Below are 26,794 nucleotides of genomic sequence, written 5' to 3' on the forward strand. Positions count from 1 at the left end.
AGGTCGAGGTACCGCAACAACTTCAATTCCTCAATTGAGCCAGGCAGTACCAAGATGACACTTGAACTAAGATCCAACGACCGCAGGTATTTCAATGTACGAAATAGGTTGTCAAGAACTTGATTGCTAAAACTTTTCAAGCCCACACTAGGAAATAAAAGGGAGCGCAACTTCTGAGCATTTTTGACAATCTGCAGCATAGGCTACTCGAGATCTTTACCTAGCACTGACAGATGATGAGGTTGTTTGGAGAAATTTCATGAGTCGTTATTCTTCACTTGACAACAAGTGGGGCTTGAAATCGATAGTGCCAAGTCATGCATAAGATCGTGCATGCTGTATATATCATTATCATCAATGTTTGAAAGTTGAAAGAATGACCTTGTTATGAGCTCATGAAAATGAGCAATTCCAGTCTCCTCCAATGTATCTCTTCCTCTAGATTCTATAATAGCTTGTGCAATCCAATTTTTTACCAACTCTTTCTTGTTGAAAACATAGGCCTTGGGAAAAATTGAACAGTATGCAAAACAATGCTTTAGATAATAAGGTAGGTGGTCATAGCTCAATTTCAGAATAGCCATAATCTTGAACCTTTCAAATCCAGATTCCTGCTCTTCTATTTCCCATATTTCGTTATTTTGAATTTGTTTCCATTTGTTTACATCATCAGTGTGATTGATCAAGATACCTGCCATTGCCTTGACTGCCAATGGGAGGCCTTTGCACTTTCCAATGATTGTTATACCAATACGTTCCAAATTCTCGGGCAAACTACCATTCCTGCATACAATCCTCGAGAACAAGGACCAGCAATCATCTTCAGACAAATAGCTTAGATTGTATGGAGGTAGTGTGCCTATGACAACCTTGGTAATTCGACTAGTTACCAAAACTATGCTTCCCTTCGCTCCATTTCTCAATAGGCCTAGCAGGGATTGATCCCATCTATTGTAATCCTCCAACCATACATCATGCAGAATAAGTAAGAACAGTTGTCCTTTCAAGAACTCTAGAAGTCGAGAATGAAGGTGGCTTTCAGAGCTTTCGTCAAGTTTCACCTTGGAATGGAACTGGATCATTTCTTTGAGAATCCTCGTCGGGTTAAAGTCGACTATGACACAAATCCACATTCTAGATTCAAAATGTTGAGCTATCTTCTCATCATTGAAGACAAATTGAGCAAGAGTCATTTTGCCCAGGCCTCCCATTCCTATGATGGGAATCACAGAGACATCTCCTTCTCTATCATATTCATTTGATAGCATCATGTTTATGATATTTTCTTTATCGGCCTCCCTTCCAACTACATCTGATTGGACCACATGAAAAACCGTGTGGTTTGGGGTCTCGAGCTTACCTACATCAACTTGGCTATTGAGATGGAATCTTTCTTTTCTGTATAAATGACATCAAATCTTCTTGAAATATCTTTGATCTTATTTGCAACATCATGTTTGTAGGCTGTGTTACTTAGAGGAGTTTGGAATCTTTTGTGCACCTTTGTGTCAGTTGCAAAAGTATCCAATACGTCTTCAGCATCAAAAACAACCTCTTGAAGCTTTTCGAGCCAATCTTTCAAGTGTTGTTGGTTGAGTTGCTTCTTCTCCGCATCTTCAAGCACAGCTTTGATAGATTTCAGATGGCTTGAAACCTTCTCCAAATCTTCTTTCACGCCATGGATCAAAGAATACTCCCCACTGATTAAGGATGAAACAGTACGAATGATCTCACTTAGAATAGGCCTTGCTACTAATGAAATAGCATCGGCCATAAATGGGAACTACTTTTTTTATATATGTTTTATATCCCTCAAAATGAAGAATAACTCGATGTTACTTTGTTCCTATGGTTCCAGCTTATATAATTCTTAATACATATTATCTATGATGTGTGGTAGGCGAAAAGACGAGGAAACTGCCATTATAATATCCAGATGTTACTTTGTTCCTATATATGGTTCCTTATATTATCTATGATTTGTGGTGGGCGAAAAGATGGGGAAGCTGCCATTATAATATCCAAATATATTGACTTATTTTTTTTATATAAATAATATATGTATAGAGAGTTTTTACGTTTATGAGATGATGCATCCTGGCGTGGTGCTTTTTCTTTTGGACATGGACAAAACAACGATTTGGAATAATCTCTCTCTTGTAAGATGTTTAATAATCGAAGAGTTTTTCGAAAAAACCGATATACAGCTTCAGTGCGTCTTTGGATTGCAATGAAAAATATAACATCTTATACTTTTTAGGGCCTATAGCTAGCTAGCTTATAGTTTTAGTAATAAATTATATTATTAAAAAATTATTTACTATTTGATTTACATATATTTAAAATATTTTCAAATATTTTATATTGATTTATAAAAAAATTATTATTAAATAATAATTTTTTGAGGTAGAAACGACAAGCAATTAATTTTTTTAAAATTATGATCATATCTTTAAAAGTTTGGAAGTTATAATTATCATAAAATTGTATGGATATTTTTATCTATTAACAATTTTTTTAAAATTAAAACTACATTATGCATTATCTAGAAAAGCAAAATCAAAAGTATTTTTTTATTTTATTTGAAATTAAAAAGTATTTTAATATGTACCAGTCAAACAACTTAATTTTTAAAGAATTTTTAAAACTCTTAACACAATCTCAAATAGACCCTTATTTCTTTGACAATGAAAAATATTCTTAACAAGTCTAGTTCACTTCATGGCATCTCCTGGGCGAGTTTGGATAGTGGATTAAATTGAAATAAAAGTTTAAAATATTATTTTTTAATATTATTATTATTATTTTATAATTTAAAAAAATTAAATTAAAATTTAAAAAATTGAATTGTTTATTATATTTTATATTAGAAGTTAAAAAATTATAATTATTAAATAAAATAAATTCAATTGAGTTGACTAACCAAACAGAGCCTAATCTCAACCTGTATCATATCACACAGCTTTTCTAACACAAAAGATCATATCAAGTCTCAAAAATATTTTTCAACTCTGTAATTATCAAATATCCATAACAGTCAATATCCATAAAGGTAGATCTAACGATTAAGCACAGCATGTTTATCATCACATCGATCGACGATTTGCATTAGAGACATGCCACACAACAATCTCATATTTAATATATTATTATTTTTAAAATGTAAAATAAAGAAGAATAAAATAGTAAAATCATATTTTTTAATAATATAAAAAAGTATGAGATTACTATGTATATTTTCTGTTTGCATTATATCTTCCATAATTGACTCAGAGATCAGTACTACTCATGCTCTGAGATGGCCTAAGGATGGCACCCCTAATTATAAGCCCACGTTTCCAATGTCCTCCATGCTCCATAATATCGAACCCCACTTCTCCTGAGTCTCCATTCTTGGGCTTGAAGCAGCCGACACTCAGCTCTATCCATTCTCCTCTAGGCTTCTCCAAAAGACTAACTTGCCGTTGTTTAATACTTCCATCTGGTAGTGAAAGTTGAAGTATTATGGGAAGCTCCCACCCAGAAGCCCCTCTTTTCAACTTTACTTCATACACAACTTCATACACAACCTCCGGCGACAGCTCCGACACGTTCACCTTCCCTCTCACGTCCAACCAACAAACAGCCGTAAGTTTGGCTACTTCAATGTTTTCATCACTGCAATTTACCAAAAGTACTATATATTAATTGGAATTTCTGGCAGAAAAATACATTAAAAACACTTGACTTCACCTTGTTTCCTTGAAACAGTTCCAATCCCAGTATTCGCCTTTAGCACCCCAAGTGACATAGAGTGACCTTGCATACAACATGAAGCAAATATAGCCAGTCTTCTGATCGACCCATTTCTTCTGCTTGGTGATTGAAAATGATAGATAGAAGATATATATAAACCAAAATAAAAATTGTTAGATTGTGGGAAAACTATTAATTCCTTTAAATTTGAAGAAAGTAATCTGCACATCTAAGATTTTACTTGGATGATGATTGGTCTTCATATCTCTTTCCATTTATCTTCTCCTAGCTCCTTTTTTTCACTCGGTACTAATTATCACTGGTATTATAAATATTTTACTAATCTAACTACGATCTCAATTAAATCACTCCTAATTGCAACCACCTATTGATTGAGTTTGGTCAGTACTATGGTTGGAGAGAAATTAAGCAGGTTAAGAAGATCAGAACAAAAGTAAATGAAAGATCATCCCTTTAAAGTTCAATAACATGCATGTTTTACTTGTTTAATTGTTTTGTAAAATATCAAGAGCGAGCCTCCTGTTCCCATCTCTAGGAGCAGAAGAGGACGGTGATCAATCTTGCATATATATATGTATAGAGAGAGAGAGAGAGAGAGACCCAGAAGCAGATTTTAGCATTGACTCTGACTGACCTTCCTCTTGTGCTCAAGGAAGCCTAACTGAGGGTTGTTAAGACCTCTCGCCTTCTTCGTCATCTTCGATCCTTTCCTGGCGAAGTTTACAACGAATTGTTGTGTAATCTTCAGTGCCCTCTCTCTTCTTCCCTTTGATCTGCTGTTTCCTGGGCTTGAAGCATGTATAAAATCAAGCTTCTACGATTCTGGCTGCCCTTTCAGAGGCAAAGATGCTTTATGGAACGTGCCCCCACGACAGAGTTCTAAAAAACGCGTGGACGTTAACGTTCGGTTTAGTTATAAAAGTGAGATGAAACGAGAAAAGAAAAGATATTTTAAATAATAATAAATAAAATATTATTATAATATAATTTTTTAATATTATTTTTATATAAAAATTTAAAAAAATTATAATTATAAATTGAAATAAAATTTTTGATTATTTGTAATCAATCCGGCCTAATTATTTCAAAGTACTGACTTTTCTCATTAATATTGGTACGGGCCATTGAAAGTCTTCTTAAGTCTAGGTCCTAGGAGCCAATGCCGTACGAATTTTCGAGAAATGAGCGGATTAAGTGATTTGTACAGTGAGTTCTTCGTACAATTATAAATTAAATAAAATATTATTAAAATTATATTTTATTTAAAAATTTAAAATAATTATAATAATTAATTAAAATAAAATCATATGAATTAAAATGAATAAAATATTGCTTAAAAAAATGAATAAAATATTATACAAACTAGACCTAACAGATAAGAAAATAGAATAGTAGAAAGAATGATGTTGCAAGAAATAATTATTCAAATAAAAAATTTAATATGTGGTTAAACAATTGTTTTTCTTAGCGTAATGACATGTACATATATATTTTGATCATTAATTAATACGTAATTTTATTTATATGTAATAATTATAAATATAATTATATATTAATATATGTATTAATTTATTGTGATTGATTAAAAATAATATTAATTTAAATTTTAAATATGAATGAATTAATATTAATACGTAAATTAGTATGTAATTTTATTTATATATAATAAAATTTATTTTGCATATTTATTGGTATTAATGCTGACATGGTAGGAATTTAAAAAAAAAAAACAGAAAATTTCCGATTCCAACCCTTTCTTCGTGGACTTCTTTTGGTGAGACTTTCAACTGGGTAAGATTCGTAGAATTCGGAAAAGTAATCATTGCAAAAGATGCTATTTTGCTGATTTCCAGGCAACAATCCTTTTAAAAAATTATTTGTAAGGTTGATTTTACATCATTTCCTTCCTAAATCATTTATAAAACTCATATCCAAATTTCCGTTTTGCCCAAATAAACATACAGGAAAAATCCAAATCATGTGTTAAAGGAAAAAAAAAAAAAAGTCTCCAAAACTTTCTTCCAATTCACAGCTCAAAAGTCGTACCTGAATACAAGGAAACGTTGAGAAAGGAATTAGTGGTGGGATTGGGACAAAAGAATTGATGAGGGTTGAAAACGTCCACAATGCTTACAAAAAATGCCCGTTTCAATCTTCTCTGTCACTGAAGTTTACTGCAACTTCAATAGGAAGGAGATTCAGATGGTTTCAGATGGGAGAGCACATCACGAAAATGCACCGTTTGACGAAGATGAAATTTTCTTTCCACTCTAGGCATTCCAAAATTTCTCTTTTAATAAACGCGTCGTTTTATTTTTTACATCAAAATCAGTGTACAATTGATATTCGAGGTCACTTGAAAAAAAAGTTTTTCTTTAGAGAATATGATTAGTGCATAATTTTTTTAGAGAAAATATTAGGAGTAAATATTATTCACTACTGCATACCACACATCCTATAAAAAATATCTATATATCCTATGAAAGAATAAATATTGGGAGCAACTAACGCACACCACACGTGGCATGGGTGAAATGACCAAACTCTCCCCAGAGGACGTTCCCTCCCTCAGTATTGGCAAATATTTCATTTTGAGAAATGTAGCTCGAGCTCCTAGCTCCGTTCCCTCCCTCGTTCCGTGAATTTTGAGAAATGTAGTCGGAGCTCCGTTCCCTCCCTCGTTCCACTCTCCCCCTCGTTCTGTGATTCAGAAACCCAGACTCTCCCCCTCATCCATCCGAGTATTGCAGTGTTGAGTACTCCGAATATTGTTGACAATACTTAGTTTTTTTGGTGAAGTGAGAGATTTGGTAGTTGCAGCCTGCAGGTAGCAACACAGATTCAAGCTGCTATGAATTAGAGCCAATTCTCCCGATCTCTAATCCTTCAGGACGTACCCCCAGAGTCCTCTCACCCGATCTAAATCCAAACCCTAGAGCGGAACAGAATCTAAGCTCACATTCCCATGAACAGATTAACCACCAGTTCGATCCAAATCAGTCTTTGAGTTTTAAGTTTTTCACCTTCACCATGTCGTGCTTAGCCCTCTCTCTGCAACCGACCAACGAATCCGACATCCTGCTCCAGAGCCGCGAGTGGTTCCCACCCGCTAGAGCCCTCGTCGCTCTCTCCGCCTTCCGCCAAACGCGCCTCGCCTTCGCCGCCTCCAAACACAACAACAATCCCTCCACCTCTTCATCCTCTGATGCCGACGTTGATACCATCGCAACCTCTCTCGGCGACGACCCCCTGGCCGCTTCCAGTGGCCAAGTCATCGTCGGCGTCGAGAGCCGCTGCCGCGTGGTGTATCGTCTCGACTGGTTAATAGTATCGCTTGGCATTGGCGGGACTTGAGGTTACGTCGTTGCCTCCCGCAGAGGCGACCCTATCGACGTATATTGGAGTTGAGGGATTCGAAGGAGATTACGGTGGAGTAGCGTATGGAAATGAGAAGGCGGCAACCTTGGATGATTCATTTCAAGGGCTTAATGATGCGCCTTTCAGTGGAGGATTGGATGCTTCTGAGTTTTTGGGTCCCACAAAAGTATCAAAACCTCAAGGTCTTGGTGGGCTTGAGTTGTTACATATTGGGCAGAGTGATGCCCCGGCGGTAGCTTCTGCTGCCGGTGTGGGAGCAAATGCTCCACTTGATGATCTGATGAAGAAAAGAGAGTATTTTTTCCTCAAATATCATCTACACTTGTCATTGATTTTTCGTGGGCTATGGCAGTGTATGTTCATTTCTTTCACAGGGTAGATAAAAGGAAGGAGAGAGAACGGTCTGCGTCAATAAATTAACCAAAAAATAGAGGGAATATGAATAACCTTTCTCCTACAAATTTGATCTTTTCTTGTAAAAGACGGGGAACACTTTCTTCCATACTTTTCACAAAAGAAGGTAAAGAGGGAACTTAAAATGACAAATAATAGAAAGATCTCCATTTTCTATACCCTCCTCTGAATTTTCATTTTAATTTTAACCCCACAGCATTTCTCTGCTTTCTTGTTTTTTAACCTATGCTATTTCAGCTTGAGCCCTAGCTAACTGCAGCTACATAACTACATGAAAAGCTCAGACTGCAACAAGGTATAGTAGTTGGCAGCTTCATCTTCTAATTCCCACATACCATCACACAAAGACAACCCTTCTCCACCGTTAAACCCATCTATATCACCATCATAAACTACTCCAACTTCTCTGTTCGGAATCCCAAGCTCGTCATCGGAAGCTTCAAGGAGGTGTCTGATAACCCTCTCCTTGTCATCCTCCTGATCCTCATCTTCCTTCAGAAGCAGTGTTGAAGGTGAGTAAGAAGAAGAAAAAGAAGACGAGGAGGAGGTTTGATCTTCCAGGGTGGCAGTGGTTGTCGAGGGATTTTCCAGGTTAGATTCAGATGAAGGGAATGAAAGAGGGTCGAAGATGGAGTCGGACGAGAGTTCTTGTTGAAGAGTCATGATGAGAGAGGACAGATCTTGAGTAGGTTCCTCTTCCTCCGCTTCGAACAGAGGGGGGGCTTCGCAGACGAGGTGGCGCCGGCGAGGGAGGGGGGTCTTCGCAGATTCAAAAAAATTACTAGTTGCTCTGTTATTTGGTTTCCCAAGGACTGGCAGCTCTGTCCAGACGAAGTACTATGCTCGATGTTTTTGGGCTGAGAGACGGCGTCGCCAGTGGTGCTGGGCGAAGGAACCTGTCATGCGGGCGACGAACGGGGGCTTTCGCGGGAGGATTTCGAAATCGAAAATGGAAAAAGCAAACCCTCCTGACCCCATCAAAAAATGCACGTTTTGACTTTTTTTTTTTTTTTTAAATATTGGATGCCACGTATGATGTGCAAGTGTGTTCCTACTACAGTTGTGGATCCGTAGCATTGCTCCCTATGAAAAGCATCCCTACACTTTATAAAAACCTATAAGTGTATGGTGTGCAACATGAATAGTGGCTGATACATAATAAATCCTATCTTTTTATGATTGGTATTAGAAATTTTGAGAATTTTGATTTTAAAATATGGGCTATTCATAGGAGTGATAATATGTGACATGATCCGTAAATTTAATACAAACATAATATAAAATTAGTCAATTTAAATTTAATATAAACAAATTCAGATCAAAACGGATTGACCTATTAGAACATTGGCAATGGTTTAGCCAAAGCCAAAACCAAAATTTGCTTAAAACTATATGTTTTGCCTAAAGATTTTGTGATTCAAGATATTACCTTAGATTGTATAATCCATCTATTAACACAAATAATAATATAATATTATTTTTTTAATAATAATATCTTTTATTAACTTTTCTTTCATATTTTGCAACTACACTAACCATATTAATTAATAATTTAATTTTTACTTAAATTATTATTTTATAACTATTTTTTTTCAATCTAATTATCCAACAAGCATGGTTATTTGTACTACTTCTATTATTTAATATTTCCCTTTTTTATTGTTAAAATGGACAGTCTTTTATCTTATTTATAAGCTATTGAAAAGCTTTCATTGTTTTCTAACAATCCTGTCCAGCAAATTTTCTGAATTAATTATTGATTTGTTGTTAAATTTTCTAAAAAAATATGAACATTCCAAGCCATGCACATTTTGAGTTACCCTGTTACTATAGAAGAAAGGGGCCAAAAATTAAACAAACTATAAAAGAGATGCCTTTCAACATTAGAATGCCAAAGATCATAAGTCTAGCTTGACCATGCACAAACCATACACAAGTTCAACTTTGGAGATTAAATCCAACCCACTTGACCTGCCCACAAAAGAATAACATCCATTTCCACAGTTCCAAAAATTAACAATCAGCCCACAAAAGCATCCTTTTCCAGCTGCCAAAATTTGAAAGATTTACTAAGTAGGCAATGTTTAACCAAAAATTAAATATAAAGTTTCTGCCCAATCACATGTTTCTCCATAAAACGTGTGGCTAGACCGTCATTAAAATCAAAATTTTACAAATTTGCCTAACAGTTACAAACCTCCATGAGGTGTGGATGAAGATGTAGATGTAGTTCTAGAATTATTCTTTGATACCTTATAAATTTCCCTACAAAGATTAAGGAAATAGTCTTGATGTATGGTATTCATTCTAACAAGATCCAATCTAATAACTAAGGGTATAAATGGTCCGATTTGGTCCAGTTTTGAACAAAATCTAAGACCGAACCCATAGCATCAGTTTTGCATTTTGTAAAACTGATTACGCACCAGTTACCATCTTAAACCGGTACTTTCGGTTTTACCAATAAGGTTTGGTTCGGTTTTCCAGTTTTAATATATTAAGTATATTAATATTACTAATGTATTTATCAAAATAAATATATTGAGAATTTATTAGCCAATAAAATGTATTTAATATATATTTTATATTTAAAACATAAGATCAAATAAATATTTATATTTAAGATTAAAATGTTATATTATAAATTATAATATATTACTTCATACATAATTATATATATTATATATAAAAAGTTATATAAAATATATTATATATAATATTAAAAATTAAAAATATATATAATATGTGAATCGGTCTAGTCTGGTGTTAAAAAATGTAAAATCGACTTCGGACCGAATTTGACCAATTTTTAAAATGAAGGAACTAATTCTAGACCAAACCAGTCAAAAATCGGATCTAATCAACCAGTCCCAGCCGATTTTCCACCCCTACTAATAATCTTAGCCTCAAACTTTTTCTTCTCGAGTTATAGTTGTTGACTTATTTGCGATCTGTCTTCATCATCGCTGCTTTCCTCTCTTCCATGCACACGTGTATATTCTCGATCATTCGATCTAAGGCTATGTTGAACTCAGCATCATTAGATTCCTAAAACTTCCGCTTCCTCTTCTTTTCTTTCTCAGCTTTTTTGCTTAAAGATCTATCACCAAAAACCTCCACGTTCTCCTCCATAGTGTTCCCAACAACTTGACTTGAGTGGTCAATGGTTAGACGTTTATCTTATGGCCTTCTTCGTGTATTCAATGTCATAATGTGTTACTGCCATTTGGATTGGTGTCTCAAAAGACACCATCAATACTCCATTATAAAGTTCATCTTATTCATCTCCTTGTACATAAGTTTTGCTTTCTTAATCTATAAAAGCGAATAAATATTGTTAGTTAATAAATCAGTCCTACACAAATGCATAGTTAAAGGAAAATAATATATACCTTATTTTGCTCTGTCGCACCACTCAGGTGCAATGATTCTACCTATGTTATAGATGCACAAAACTTATTTATGCATTTTTGGATTGAAGACCAACTATTCATAAATGACACCACAGAACGTTTCACAATATTTGGTTTTGTTATACTTTTGATAAAAAAAAAATTAGAAATTCCATTTCACATTTGAGTAGATTTTTTATTAGTATCACGTATAATATCAATGTTAATGTTGACCCAAGTGGAGACAATGAAGTTGTCCTCTTTTACAATGAAAAAACTTTTTTAGTGGGTAGCCTTTTTTCACCCTCAATTGGAGTTGCTTGGATCACAACATTAGAATGTTGCATGTAAGTTGGGGTGCTATTACAACCTTCTCCTCTACTTTTTAAGAGTGTGGTGAAGGGATCCTCATTGAATAGTGTGTCCATCCTTAAAGAGATTGTAATTATTAAGAAGTCAGACAACTTGAATAACAACTAACGACCAATGTATAAAACTTTCCAGCCATGAGCATATACACAAGTAATAAAATTGTTAGCTAGAATCATGAGTAATAAGGAGCAATAGAATGTATGAGTTATAGGCAAATGCTTGTTAATGTACACACAGAAATTGAGAGGTAGAACTGAAAAGCAATTGGAGATAGAACTTGCAGAATACCAAGATGCAAATACACAGATTATAGCTTGGTTTAGAACTTTTAAATGAGATAAGATAACTCCACTTTGATTAATTATGCAAACAACATTCCCAAGATTTTATGCAAATTTGGTTTTGTTTTTGTTTCCTTTTTAACACTACGAAAAATGATCATGATATCTAAAAGCACAAATATATAATATTTCCAAGGAAAGAAGGGCAAGAAAATCATTAACATATAATAGTAATGTAGGCACTGTTAGTGAGCCACTAAGAAAAATGATCATGATCTCTACAAGGCTTTTTTTTTTTTAATCTTCTTCTCTAACTAATTCCTTTCAAGTATGTACATACTTCTTGTGCTAAATTTTGTGAATGAAGCAAAATGCAGAAGAATAGGATAAAAAAAAAAAAGAAAAAAAGAAGAAGAAAGGAATAAGTTATAATGGTGAAATGTCAAGTCTTTTATTCTCTCATCTTTTTCAATACCATCCTTTTATCTCTTCCATATGTGGGGTCATTTCAAGTGATTGTGAAATCTTGACTTTTAAAGTTTATTTTGTTGTTTCACGGTCATTAAGAGAATCATGTCTTAATTGAAGTATAATTTTTGGACCAAGAATAATATTTATAATAAGGTAAGAATGAGTAAGTTAATAAAGTTGATATAGTACTATTTATAATCATGTCTGATTTCCACCGTATTAGGTACGCGGTAAGTGGAAATCAGCGATTGTAGGAAGTCAGGAAAAACTTACAAACGCCAAAAGCGACCGACGTAACTCAGCTTCGGGGCACCCGCCTCAGGTCGAACCTGCTTGTGGAAGGTTGTGGGTTTGGCAGACTTTTCGGCAGCCATTTGGAGGCAAGCACAATGAAAGGATGTAGATGAGGAAGATCTTAGGCAAAAGTATGTGAGATGAAGTGGGAGCAACGAGAGCACGATAGGGTTTATATAGAAGGAGCAACAGTTGACTTCCTTCTCACGCTAGCGAATACAGAAGATAAAAACAATTCAAGTCCCAAGCACGCACAACGTAGCAAGATGGGAAGGAGGTCGTTGGACAACCATCACTGCAGAAGAGACAGAATGACTGCTATCGGGTACTAGGATCGAATCTCCAAGAATTGTGAGAGAATAATGACCTGACACGTGGAATGATTAAGAGGTGATAACTTCATCTCACCCTAGCCAATCAGATATAAAGCCGCAAGTATTGATGTCAAAACAAGAGTAAAGGAAATAGATGGAATAACAGTTAGGAAGATTTTTCCCAAGCCCAAAGGACCTAGAGAGCCAAGCCTAATACCCAGAGATTTGTATCCCCTGACCCACTCGGAGACCCAGCTAGGGGATCTCGATCCGTATGAGCTAGGTGCATGGTTTTGGGTCGAAAGGCAGGTCACTATTTTGGGAAAGCGAGAAGCTACCTAGACAAAAGAAGAAAGGAAACATGCCATTTTGATGGAGTTGAACTCTAAAGCAATACTAGAAGATCAAGTCACATTAAAGACGCTCACCAAAAGAACACGTTGCATTAGTTGCATTACCCAAAGGGTTATGCTGCATTAAATGAAGCCTGGCGAAGAGATCTCCAGGAGGACACCCCTTCCCTAGCCGCAAGGCATGGTTGTTTGGCCAACAAGGTAGGGTATAAAATGAACCCTCATGTATCGTATAGGGAGATTCGATCAGGCACTGGTAAGATCTCTCTAGCTTAATTCCTGCTTTCCAATAATCATATCGAGGATATTGGTGACTTAGGTAACAAAGGCTTTCCCGATCACCTTAAGTCATCTCTTGCCAATATCTTCTCTATGTTAACAGGCCTTCCAAATCGAAGACTAGGATTACTGAGAGGCCAACCCATTAGCATACTAAACACGACGTCAACATTGTGTTTGCCTTATTTAACTTAATAGATCGAGTTCAAGTTGATCCATCTAGTTGAATATTCAACTTGACATAACACGAGCACAAACTGCCACTCCTAACCATTCATTACAAATAGAATGAAAACTAGAAAAATTTACATTACTTCCTATAAACTCGGTAAAACGAAGCCCGTGATTGTATAGATAAACTTTTTTTAAATGCAAGAATAATAAATTTATTTCTAAAAAACCTTCTAATTATTCTCCTAATTTCCATGATAATATATATCTATAGTGATAATATAAGCGGCAATCCGCAAGCTACAGTGTTAGGAACAGTAAATATTTTATTTCCCATTTTACCCTTAGTTTTATTTGGCAATTGCAGTAGTTTGCATTTTACTTTTATTTCACCGACATTTTTTTTGGTCTTTCTGCCTTCTCACGGACAGTTTGGTTTTTATTATTGTATTTCCGATTTTGCCCTTAATTTTATTGTTTACTTCTTTCTCCTTAGTGTCGTTTTGTTTTGCCGGCTTGATGTTTTTGTCTTTTTACCCTTAATGTTTATCTCTTGATCTGAGAAAGTGAATCGAACTGTAGTTTAAATATCAGAATTTGTTTCATTTCATCTGTTGAGTTCTCCCGTGATTTCTGCTCTCTCGTTCAGGAATTGTAGGTACGTTTTTATTGTTTTTCTCAATATTCTAAAAATTAACTGTATTGTGTGAATGAATTTGTTACATTATGTAATTACATGATATGCATATATATTATAGCAAAAAAAAATTGAAAGATAAAAACTATATTTGCATATTTACATCTGTTTTTACAGAGAGTAGAGCCAACAAAAAAATTAAACCCATCAAACAAATTCGATCTTCGGAAATTTCATCTTCTGATTTCTTCGTATGTGCTGAGAACACAAAAATAAAAAACCGCAATTAAGAGTAAAAAAATAAAACCCAGTTCCAAAATTTTTGGAAAAAAAAAACTCTCGGATTTAAAAAATTCCCTCTTAGATGTGAAAAATATTTATACTGATAATATATATCAATACCCCAAAATAATGCACAAATGAAAAATATTTCACCTTCCGGCATGGTCGTGGGCTGCCACGGGTGGCCATTTGCAGCGGATGTGAACTGTGATGCGAGGGAGATGCAACAAACAATAGATCCAACTGAGAAACCCAGAAATATCCATCAGAAAAAACAAAAAGTTTGTCTAACAAACAACAGATCCAACCAACAAACCAAAAATATCGATCAGATAAAAAATTTAAAAATAAAAAAAATAAAAACCTAAACAGAGTGCCTTAATACACACAATGGTGAAATAATACACAAGTGAGAAAGATCTCACATTCCGCCGTGGTCGTGGGCTGCTACGCGTGGCCATAGGCAGCGGATCTTAGCCACGATGCGAGAAAGAACCAATAAAGAACAAATCCAACCAAAAAATCCGAAAATATCCATCGGAAAAAAAAAAAGACCCAAACACAGTGCCTTAATACACACGAGATGCCGAAATATACAGAGAGAGGCCGTGAGGGATAAGTTGTTGTACAGATCTGAAAAATCCAAACATCAAACAACAAAATAAGACATAACAAGAACAAGATAAGAGAAGAGACAAAAACAAAAACAAAAAACGACAAAGAAAATCAAACAAAAATATATTTGTTCAGATCTGAAAGTAAAAACAAAAAAAATTAAAAATCGTAAAGAATAATCTTGATCTAGATGTATAAAAAAGCAACAAAAAATATGTGAAATAAACGGTTCACATCTGAAAGCTTAAAAAAAAAATTATTATACTGTAAAGAACAATCTAAATCTAAACAAACAAAAATGAAAAAAAAAATAAATCAAATAAACGCAAGATATGAGTAATGAGGACGAAAGTGCAAAAGATTAAAAGGAGAAGAAAATACAAACAGACATCAAAGAAGAAGATGAAAGCTTTAAGAGAGAGAGAGAGAGAGAGAGAGAGAGAGAGAGAGGGGACGGTAGCTGAAACAGGAAGGGGGAGAAATGAGAGAATTGGTGTTAACAATGCTTATATAGGGTTGTCTAGGGTTAGAGTAAAAAATTACTTTTCTACCCCTATTGTGTTTTGTTTATTACCGGATTAGGATTTAGATTTATTTACTTATATATCTAGATATATGTACATATATTTATATACAGACGTTTCAATTATATTATATATATAAATATTTATATATTTATAGTTATATTATATAAATATTTATATAATTATAATCATTTAACTTTTATTAGATTTATTTACTTTCAATTATCTAGACTTTTAGTCATACTTATATTTTTTATAATTTTAAATAATAATTTCAAAAATAATTTAAATAGTTATGGAAATATAAAAAAAAATTAATTATAAAAATATTATCATACCCACAAAAAAATTATGTAAATTTTTGTTTAAAATATTCACTAGAGTAATATTTCAAAAAATAAGAAAAAATATTAAATAATTAAATTTGTAAATAGAAGTAAAAAATATTTATTGAAAAACAATAAAGAAATATTATTTTAATATAATAGAGAAAAGATAGATAACGAGATATTGGAGGTTTTTGAAAAATGAGAAAAATTTAGAGAAAAATTTCCAAAAATGTCATTTTTTCCTAAATTATAAAGAATTTTAGGACAAATTTAATGTGAATGCCCTTATAACATTACTTTTTTTTTTTCCAAATTTGTCTATTTTGTTTTTTTTAAGATTTTCATTTGTTTATTCATCACTTAAACCGCTTATATGTTAATATAAGATTAATTTTGAATATTATTTTTTTATTAATATTTTCTTCTAATCATTTAAACTTTCTATTATATTTATTTACTTACAATTATCTACATTTTTTATCATACTCATATTTATTATTGTTTTAAATAATAATTTTAAAAATAATTTAAATAATTATGGAAATATAAAAATTTTAATTATAAAAATATTATCATACCCACAAAAAATGATTTAATTTTTTTTTTAAAGTATTCACTAAAGTAACAATTTAAAAAATAAGAAAAAATATTGAGTTGTTAAATTTGTAAATTGAGGTTAAAAAGTAATAATAAAAAAAGAATAGAGAAATATTATTTTAATATAATAGATAAAAAATACGGAATGAAATGTTACAAGTTTTTAAAAAATAAGTAAAATTTAGAGAAAAATTTTAGAAAATCTCATTTTTAGCTAAATTATAAAAAACATTCTGGAAAACTTAATGTGAATGCCTTTATAAGATTACTTTTTTGTTATTTTCTCAAATTTGTTTATTTTGCTTTTTATAGGATTTTGGTTTCTTTTTTTCATCATTTACACCATTTATACGTAGTATAAAATTAATTTTGAATATTATTTTTTTATTAATATTTTCTTCTAATCATTGAAACTTTTTATTATATTTATTTACTTTCAATTATCTACACTTTTTATTATACTCATATTTATTATAGTTTTAAATAATAATTTTAAAAATATTTTAAATAATTATGGAAATATAAAAAATTTAATTACATAAATATTATCATACCCACGAAAAATGATTTAATTTTTTGTTTAAAATATTCACTAAAGTAACAATTAAAAAAATAAGAAAAAATATTAAGTTGTTAAATTTGTAAACAGAAGTAAAAAAATAATAATAAAAAAGGAATATTTGTGACGCCCCCAAATTCCGTTTGGGATCGGACGGACATTTGAAGCGTCGAGACATGCAACACAAGTTTACCTGCCCCCGTTCATGACATATAAGATGCAATGTTCCTAACATGCATCTAACATTATGCAATATTCGCAGCGGATAATTTTTTTCTTTAGCAATACTATGCACCAAATTGAAAATATCCCAAATGCTTAAAACATACTTCATACATAAAGACCCATTGAATAGATCACAACACTAGTCCAAAATGGTTATGATCCAAAAACTACTAAAGATGCAACTCCATTGTACAAGTAGTAATTTACGTTAACTACTATATTAACATTGACGTCGCACCGTCGCTTAGTCAACTGTGTCTAGTTGATCAGCTCCTGATTCTCCTTCAGGTCCTCTAACAAGATCTACCATTCAGGGGGAATGGTAGTTGGGACTACCAAAGTGAGATTTGATTACAAATCTCAGTAAGTTAATAAAAAAACTTCCACACAAGCTAATGATGCAGGGATGACAGTAAAAGCATAAATGCATAATCAAATTCATAAGTAATTAAAGTATAACTGGCGTACAACATAGCATAATTGACATAACTTAAATTGAAACATGAACTGAACTTGACTTGACATGAACTTGATCTGAAACTTGACTTAGCATGAACTTGCTTTGAAACTTGAATTAACATGAAAAATACATACTCCATAGTTGTTGTGGCCCCATGTATTCTACGTGTAAATACATACTCCACAGTTGTTGTGGCCCCATGTATCCTACACAAACTTGACTTAACATGAAAAATACATACTCCACAGTTGTTGTGGCCCCATGTATTCTACGGAAACTTATTCTTTAACTGCTTAAATACATACTCCACAGTTGTTGTGGCCCCATGTATTCTACGGAAACTTATTCTTTAACTGCTTAAATACATACTCCACAGTTGTTGTGACCCCATGTATTCTACGTGTCACAATTGCTGTGTCTCACGTAGTGTATGCGCCACAATTGCTGTGACCCCATACATAAGTAATCAAGATGAAACATGACTGGAATACGAAATGACTGAAGTCCTGACGTAACATAACGTGACTTGAACATAACTTGAAATACATGACCAACTTGAGATATAAATATTTCGTAACATGGCATAACATATAATAGATAACATATTTAACATGACATACTTGCAACAGTGAATATTACATGACTTGACATACATGTAATAGATGGCATACTTAGCATGACGTACTTGTAAGGTACAGTAATACATGACAGAATATATTATGTAACATATAAAAAAATTGATGACAGAATAAATTCTGTATAATAGACAATTACGTGATAACTTGGCATGGCATGACATATATGATAACACACATACATACACTGTAGTTCCTTTACTTAGCACACATACACAGTAGACTGCTAGTAAGTTAAAAGCTAACTTACCTCGATCTCTGCGTTTCTTATAAAACTTCAAGTGCGACCACGAGGAACTGTAATTAGTGATTCTAAGAATTAGAACTAAATCACTAATAATTTGAAATATGGAAAATACTAACTTAAAGAGTAAAATTTTCATTTTACTCTCTACATGTGGGAAAATGACCGTTTTACCCATAACTTAAGGATTTTGCATACTAACTCCAAAAGTTTCCAAAATTTACATTCCTCATGTAAATTTTATCCTAAACTTAAATATCAACTCAGAAAAATTTAAAACAAAATACAACTATGAAGAACACACTATGGTCGAAACATCCATAGGCCATTTCCCTTGATTTTTGTTGCAATTACTTCCAACTTCAAAACTCATGCTTAAACCAAAATTTTGCAACAAACATCTTCCAATCCTAAGTTCAAAATCATACTTAAAACATCCATTTAGAAAAAGTTAATAATTAACACCAAACTTTTTGTAAAAAAAATCCAAGCAATTGAATCACAAGTTTTGACCTTAAATCAAAACATCTCCAAGAATTTCAAAAATCAAATCTTACTTCTAACATAGTCATAATATCATCCTAACATCAACCATGCTTTAAATCATCAAACTAAAGTCACCAAAATCACAAAATAACATTTGGAGTTTTTGGTTTTACACTTAGTCCAAAAACAGAAACTTTTTCCTCAACTAGTTTTGATAAATCTCTTGATCTATGACTTATAAATATATGATCTTCAAACCAAACCATCACATGGTTTAAAAAGATGTCCTAAAACATATATAAGCTTCTAATTCAAGATCACATGGTTAGAAATTAACCAAAACATAAATTTAGCCAAGAATATCCACACTTTGGTTTATTTGAATATCTCTTTGCATAAAATTTCATATCTTTAAAACTAACATCAAATATCTTCAAAATAATAATATAACATGTATATAAGATACTTAGGATCCTCCAATAAAATTATTAAAGTCATTAGAATAGGTTTAGACCACCAAAGAGTTAAACTTTCTCAAAACAGAAACTGTTTTTCTTCTTCCAGTTTCTAAGTTTCTAAATCTAAGAAAATCTTTCATCAAAACCTTTAATCATGCAAAACTCCTCAACCAATAGTCATATATACATGTTAACAATACTCCATAAAAATTTCGGACCAATATCTATCCATTAGTTTGGTCAAAAACTCCAAACTATAACATATTCTCCAGTTTATCTCCTAGAATGACCTTTCTATAGTTTACACAATATTTGACTGACCAAATGATCTTCAAATGGGGCAAATAAGATATCCATGTAAACTAGACTAAAAAAGCAACAACTTATATGAAGGAGACTTTATGATAAAACGCTTACAAAAGCTTCGAAATGGGTGTGTAAAGACCACCTAAAAGCTGTCCAAGAGAGAGTGTTTGATATTCTTTCAATGGAAAGTGTAAATGAAGATAATTTCGTGAGGAGAGGTGACTGGAGATACTTATGGATGAGATATGGAAGAGATGAGGCTGGAGTTGAGAGTTGAGTGTAGTTTTCTCCTACCCAAAATATCTATAAAAGATTATCTCATAATATTCTATTCAATAGTATCTACAAAAAATCAACTTAAAATATTTTTATCTAATAATATCTATAAAAATCAACTCAAAATATTTTTACCCAATAATATTCATGAAAATTACCTCAAGATATTTCTTTTTATACAATAATATCTACAGTTTTGAACAGACGTTTTGTCCGAAAATATGAAAAAAAATGTTATTGCGCCATAAGACTTTAAATAACCCTCCGAGTCTAATGGCACAAACCATAATACATTTTGACACTTTTAACTATCTCCAATAATCAAAAACACACTTCTGATACTATAGTAAATAATAACACTAACTATGTAGTTAGACAAAAACCTATACGATTAATAGATTAGTGAAAACTTATGGGGTTTTCACGAGGTTCCTAAAGTTAATAGAAATTTTACAATTAAATTTCTAGCGGGCTGTTACAATATCTACACTTTTTATTATACTCATATTTATTATAGTTTTAAATAATAATTTTAAAAATAATTTAAATAATTATGGAAATATAAAAAATTTAATTATAAAAATATTATCATAGTCACGAAAACTGATTTAATTTTTTGTTTAAAATATTCACTAAAGTAACAATTAAAAAAATAAGAAAAAATATTAATTTCTTAAATTTGTAAACAGAAGTAAAAAAATAATAATAAAAAAGGAATAGAAAAATATTATTTTAATAGAATAGGTAAAAAATAACAAATGAAATGTTTGAGATTTTTAAAAAATAAGTAAATTTTGGGAAAAAATTTGATATAATGTCTTTTTAAGCTAAATTAAATAGAATTTTACAAGAAATCTAATCTCAATACTTTTATAATATTATTTTTTTGTTACTTTCTCAAATTTGTTTATTTTATTTTTTATCAGATTCTTGTTTCTCTTTTCATCATTTGCACTGCCTATATGTTAGTATAAGATTGATTTCATATTTATTTTCTTCATTTTGTACTATTTATTATTAAGTAAAATTATTTTCTCCTGTTATTTTAACTTTTTGAAATTTCCTGCTTCAGTTTTGGCATCTCAATTTGCATTTTGGGTTTCAACTTGAACATGTAATCTTTTTTAATATTAGTTCTTTTGAATTAAAGATTTATGACAATTTATTCAGTTATTTATTTATTTAGTTATTTCCTTATACATAATATTTAATTGTTACAAACTAATTTACAAAAAAAAAACAAAATGCATTACAATAAATTTTAAGATTGATGGACAAATAAATTTAAAATGAAAAAACAAGAATAAAAATTTACAAGGATATTAAAATTTATAAAACTCAATTTAGTTGCAGAATGGGATGATTTAACTTGTTGTAGACCCATAAATATTCAACTAACAGAAGCACAAAAATTTTAATATTATCTCCATCGGTCCTGTCCAATATGGGCCTGCACTAGAATGACACAAATAAAAAAAAATAAATCTATAACTTATTTTGTTGTTTATATCTGTGCAATACTTTTGCTGACAAATTTTTGTAACTTAACTAAACAGGTTAATAATACAACGAAGCAAACGTGTATCGCACGTTGCACCTCAACTAGTATATATATATATATAAACCCCCCTAAACGTTGATTTTTTTTTTTTCAAAACTCTTTTGTCCAAAAAGATTTTTAATAGACCAATTACTTTAATAAACCCCAATGGCAAGTTGTTTTCTAATTTTCAACCTTTAAATTTTAAAAATTTGTTTGGACATTTAAAATATCTTAGAATTCTATGAATAATAATAAAGTGGTTTGATTTAAGATGTTTTAGTAAATTTAGAAAAATAAGAAAGAAAAAGTTGAATAAAAATATTATAAAATTAAAAATAATTTAAATATTATTTTTATTTTAAAATTTATTAAAATTAATATTATTTCTCCTGCATCAACCCTTCTCCATACACTCATCGACCAACACGTGGGACTTAGATGCCACGTGTCCACTTTATCATCAATAATACTTTCCTATATTTTATTTGAAGAGAAATAATATTTATAATCATGAAACATGTCAATTGCACACTCTTTTTGAAAAAAAGTGGATAAATATGAGATTCACAAGAAAAATATTAATTTTTAATATTAAATTTTACTTTTTTTAAAAAAGAGTGTGTGACATTTGTACAATACATAATTATATCCAGCACTGTTCTCTATGATGTTTAACTCTAGCAACATTTTTTTTTCAAACTCACTGGTGCTTTTTATTTCTTTTAAATCTAATTTTTATTCCTTATGATTTTTTTTTAAACTCTTTACATGTGATACTCATTTATTATTATTTAGGGCTGTACATTTTAACAGATATTAAGGAAATTAATATAAATAAAGTTATTCTATTATCAAGTTAATATGTAGAGCACATCATCTATATAATTTAAATAATAATATTTAATTTATAAGATTCTAATTTTAAAATTTATATTCTAAATTTAATTATATCATATAAATATTTTATTAAATTAAATATAATCTATCCGGTTTGAGAATTTTTCATAAAAACATTGAGTATAAAAATCAATGCTATTAATATAAAAATTTGGAACCAAAGTTGCACGACACAATAACAAGCGGAACCGGTAAACGACCCCCAGACTGCAAAGCGACGACAGTCACGAACAGTTTATCCGCGTACCAAACGAACTAGACAAAAAGTCCCAGCATTAGATCGCTTGCTGCATTAGACCGCTTGCTTACTAATAGCATTCTCACCGGATTATTTATATTTAAAATAAATTATACTTTATAATTATTAGACAAAAATTCCTTTACAATGAATTAACCAATAACAAATTTTATAACTTTTAATTACAGTAATTATAAACTGAATACCAAATTTAATATATACTATTTACAGATTAAATACTTGTTTTTTTTTTTTACAACACTCTCTCTTCTCTCCATCTATATCCACAAATTTTTATAATTTTCTTTAAATTAAATAATAAAATATGTAAAATAAATAAATTAATAATTAAAATATGATAAAATAAAATAAATTAATAATTAAAAAAATTAAATATTTTTTAAATTATTAATTACTATTACTATATAATAACTCTTAAATTATTACTATATAGTTATTAATTTAACTATATATAGTTATTAAATTATATAGTTATTAGATTATTACTATATAGTTATTAATTCTTTAAATTATATAGATATTAATAACTATTAATAACTATATAATAAATTATTAAATTATTCATTATTCATTATTATATAATAAATAAATAGATAATCTAATATAGAGATTTGATGTGAATAGTTAAAGTCAAATTTATCTTATATTATTTTATTATTATATAATAAAAAAATAACTATTCTAATACGAAAACTTACGTGAATAAAAGAGTCAAAATTTAAATTTATCTTATATTAAATAAGATTATCTTTTACATATATATCTATCTATAATAATAAGCGCCTATCGCGCTTCTACAGGAATGAGCAGTAAATTGTTGCATTCCGTTTTTTTCTTCAGTTTTTATTACATAATTACTTTTTTAACCTTTTGTTTTCTTCCTTTGTGTCCGTTTATATAAGGATGTTTTGGTCTTTAGTGAGACTGTGTCAATGATATTTTTTCATTGATCTCTCTCTTCTCTGTTATCTCTTTGTCTCCGCTCTCCATCTTGCTGAATCTCTCTCTCTCTCTCTCTCTCTCTCTCTCTCTCTCTCTCTCTCTCTCTCTCTCTCTCTCTCTCTCTCTCTCTCTCTCTCTCTCTCTCTCTCTCTCCGTTTATTCCTCTTCGTAGAATCTCCATCAAGTTCTTTATGCTTCAACACTTAATTTCTTACTTGTTCCTCTTATTTCCAGGAGGCTGCTAGATTTTTGCAATCAAAAAGTGAGTTAATCTCTCTCTCTCTCTCTCTCTCTCTCTCTCTCTCTCTCTCTCTCTCTCTCTCTCTCTCTCTCTCTCTCTCTCTCTCTCTCTCTCTCTCTCTCTCTCTCTCTCTCTAGGCTAATGTGTTCTTAAATCAGATAGAGGTATTGATCAGGAGGTCAAATACAAGCCTCTACCTGCAGGCCCAAGCACTAGCACTCGTTCAGAGACCAAGGAATCTGAAAAAGCAAAGGTTAGAATACTCAGTCAATCCTTACTTGACTCGTGATTTTCATAACTGACATCTGTAACATTCCCAGGTCTCTATTCTTGAGAATATTTACTAGAAGGAAGTTTGTGTACTTTCTGTAGTGTGGATCGTTGTCCTTGGACTGCAGATCGCCAAGGTTTTAATCAGCTTTGTGCATATTTTCTTTCTAGAAGTACTCTATGATTAGTTTTCCTTTGCTTCTCGCATCAATGAGCTAGATTGATGGATTTCTCTTGTGATGGATACAGAATCATACAACTACTTGTTCGGTTCTGTATTGGGTACTAAACAAGCCTCTACCTGCAGGCCCAAGCACTAGCACTCGTTCAGAGACCAAAGAATCTGAAAAATCAGAGGTTAGAATACTCAGTCAATCCTTACTTGACTCGTGATTTTCATAACTGATATCTGTAACATTCCCAGGTCTCTATTCTTGAGAATATTTACTGGAAGGAAGTTGGTGTACTTTCTGCAGTGTGGATCGTTGTCCTTGGACTGCAGATCGCCAAGGTTTTAATCAGCTTTGTGCATATTTTCTTTCTAGAAGTATTCTATGATTAGTTTTCCTTTGCTTCTCGCATCAATGAGCTACATTGATGGATTTCTCTTGTGATGGATACAGAATCATACAACTACTTGTTCAGTGCTGTATTAGGTACTAAACCTATTGCAGGTACCTTTAAACAACTTCAACGAGAATAGAAGAGTTGTGGGCTCGGATGCTAAGATTCTTGAAAACTATTGCTTAAGCATCTTGATGATGGTTTATTTTCCTTTTGTCATCCTCAGATCCCAATAACTGTTGGAGTGACTTCATATGAAGTCGTGAACCTGTACAAAGGGCAGAGAGTGATCGCATCAAAGGGAGAAGCAGACACAAATTAAATTCAGTTTACAGTTATTTAATTAAGGAATTATGGATATGAAACAATTCATAACAATAAGGTTTTGAGTGCTTGAGATGTCTTAAAAAATGTCGTAGTCAGCATCGTTGAAAATCTGCGAGTATTGCGTGGAAGATTAACCCTTGATTAAGAAAATCAGCCTCTAATAAGTCAGTCCCACAACACAGCATGTTGATTAGTTTTTTAATGGTGCTGAGCTGTGTTTGGGATTTTGACCCTTTAATAATTATATGAAATTTGAATTAATTAGCAGATAAATTGTCATCTTCTCTGAAATGATCGAAATCTAAATTGCGAGTGTCCCCACACTACAATGATAGATTCGTATATTAGTAAAAAATAGTAATTTTTAGCGATAAGAACGCATGACTTATTCCTAAAAATTAGTTTGTCTCACATGTCTGCAAAAAGCTTGAAAAATAATAAACGACAAAACAAATGATCCAACGAAAGGTGTCTTAAAAGTCAAAAGTAGAAAGAAGAAAGTTACATTTATAATTTTGTCCCTGTAAAAACCTTGAATCATGAATTTAACATTTTTATAAAACGTTGAAAAAATAGATCGATCTTATCAATAATTGATTTTGAATAGTTTCTAGCAACCAAACATGGTCCACTTCACGTGATTCATGCCGCTCACATCCTACATTAGTGTTCTTTGCTTGACCACTCTTCCAATATTTGTCTTTATTTTTCTCAATAATTGGGTTCTTTTGCACTCTCCCTTGAATTATTGATGTTAGATCTTTCAATTAAAGCTATAGAATTACTGATGTACGTTCATGGAAAAGGAAATCCATTAGTGATTTAAATCAACTTTAATCTTTATTGGTGGGTCTGGCATGACTTATATGAGTTTGAGAGACCCACAAAAAAGATATATATATATATATATATATATATATATATATATATATCAGAACCTTTGAAAATAATAAGGATACAATTCTTATTTACGACTCTATTTTAAATGAAGGACATATTTATAAAATAAAATTGTAAGGTAGCTCGTTATTTTATAAAAATAATCTCCATTTAAATTAGAATTAGTAAAATAAATTATAAAATATTTCGTCATGTTCGGTTTATGAACAATTTAAAGAATTTTGATCATTATTTAATTTTATATTACAACAAATATCTTTAAATCTCAAATTTCTTATTTCAACTTTTAAACTTTCCATTCAACCATCACTTAATCAAAAGATTGAATACGATTTTATATATAAAAATATTTAGTGATTTAAATCAACTTTAATCTTTATTGGTGGGTCTGGGATGACTTATATGAGTTTGAGAGACCCACAAAAAAGATATATATATATATCAGAATCTTTGAAAATAATAAGGATACAATTCTTATTTACGACTCTATTGTGACGCCCCCAAATCCCCACGCCCGAACACGGGGAAATCGAGACGTCCGGATGGTGACAACCCGGGTCACCATCCTATCGACGGGTGCCAAGTGTGTGCAAGGCAACATATGTGTACAAAGAAACATGCAGCGGATAACGAAAGTCATAACTAAGTACCAGAATTGTTCTTAACGTAATACAAGCCGTTTAAAACATACATAAATAAAATATTACAAAAACACAAATACAGTTTTAAACCAAATATAAAGC

The 26,794-nt window shown here is 31.5% G+C and overlaps 2 protein-coding genes, 2 long non-coding RNA genes and 1 pseudogene across 6 annotated transcripts; 1 reads left to right on the top strand and 4 right to left on the bottom strand.

Annotated features, from left to right (window-relative positions):
• Positions 1-248: 248 nt before the first annotated feature.
• Positions 249-1,801, bottom strand: LOC122292725 (annotated as a pseudogene).
• A 1,189-nt stretch (positions 1,802-2,990) lies between these two features.
• On the bottom strand, positions 2,991-4,641 carry LOC122291350 (protein PHLOEM PROTEIN 2-LIKE A1-like). Of its 2 annotated transcripts, none has more exons than XM_043099038.1 (3): positions 4,357-4,641; positions 3,733-3,851; positions 2,991-3,657 (listed from the first exon to the last, which is right to left on the bottom strand). In XM_043099038.1, the coding sequence occupies exons 2-3, from the start codon at positions 3,810-3,812 to the stop codon at positions 3,270-3,272; spliced, it is 468 nt and encodes a 155-aa protein (XP_042954972.1). In that variant the 5' UTR covers positions 3,813-3,851; positions 4,357-4,641; the 3' UTR covers positions 2,991-3,269. The 2 variants fall into 2 exon arrangements, with proteins under 2 accessions (XP_042954972.1, XP_042954971.1); XM_043099037.1 differs by having other exon boundaries at positions 4,391-4,640.
• Positions 4,642-7,815: 3,174 nt separating this feature from the next.
• LOC122291121 lies at positions 7,816-8,211 on the bottom strand. The gene has a single exon (XM_043098767.1). The coding sequence runs from the start codon at positions 8,209-8,211 to the stop codon at positions 7,816-7,818; it is 396 nt and encodes a 131-aa protein (XP_042954701.1).
• A 6,032-nt stretch (positions 8,212-14,243) lies between these two features.
• LOC122292753 lies at positions 14,244-15,375 on the bottom strand. 2 transcript variants are annotated; one of them, XR_006237007.1, is made up of 3 exons: positions 14,820-15,349; positions 14,548-14,637; positions 14,244-14,370 (listed from the first exon to the last, which is right to left on the bottom strand). It is a non-coding gene; the product is annotated as an uncharacterized LOC122292753 (long non-coding RNA). The 2 variants fall into 2 exon arrangements; XR_006237006.1 differs by having other exon boundaries at positions 14,548-15,375.
• Positions 15,376-23,903: 8,528 nt separating this feature from the next.
• On the top strand, positions 23,904-25,418 carry LOC122292991. Its single transcript, XR_006237085.1, has 6 exons — positions 23,904-24,011; positions 24,149-24,243; positions 24,311-24,617; positions 24,685-24,771; positions 24,884-24,934; positions 25,051-25,418. It is a non-coding gene; the product is annotated as an uncharacterized LOC122292991 (long non-coding RNA).
• Positions 25,419-26,794: the final 1,376 nt, after the last annotated feature.

Source organism: Carya illinoinensis, chromosome 13, assembly GCF_018687715.1.
Source record: "Carya illinoinensis cultivar Pawnee chromosome 13, C.illinoinensisPawnee_v1, whole genome shotgun sequence".
Taxonomy (NCBI): domain Eukaryota; kingdom Viridiplantae; phylum Streptophyta; class Magnoliopsida; order Fagales; family Juglandaceae; genus Carya; species Carya illinoinensis.

Bases quoted from the DNA above. Each gene is read 5' to 3' on its own strand.
- LOC122291350 (XM_043099037.1), bottom strand. From the start codon at position 4,453: ATGACGAAGAAGGCGAGAGGTCTTAACAACCCTCAGTTAGGCTTCCTT. The intron at 3,852-4,390 runs GTCAGTCAGAGT...ATCACCAAGCAG, and splicing joins TCCTTGAGCACAAGAGGAAG to AAGAAATGGGTCGATCAGAA. The intron at 3,658-3,732 runs GTGAAGTCAAGT...GGTAAATTGCAG, and splicing joins AACTGTTTCAAGGAAACAAG to TGATGAAAACATTGAAGTAG.
- LOC122291121 (XM_043098767.1), bottom strand. From the start codon at position 8,211: ATGACTCTTCAACAAGAACTCTCGTCCGACTCCATCTTCGACCCTCTT.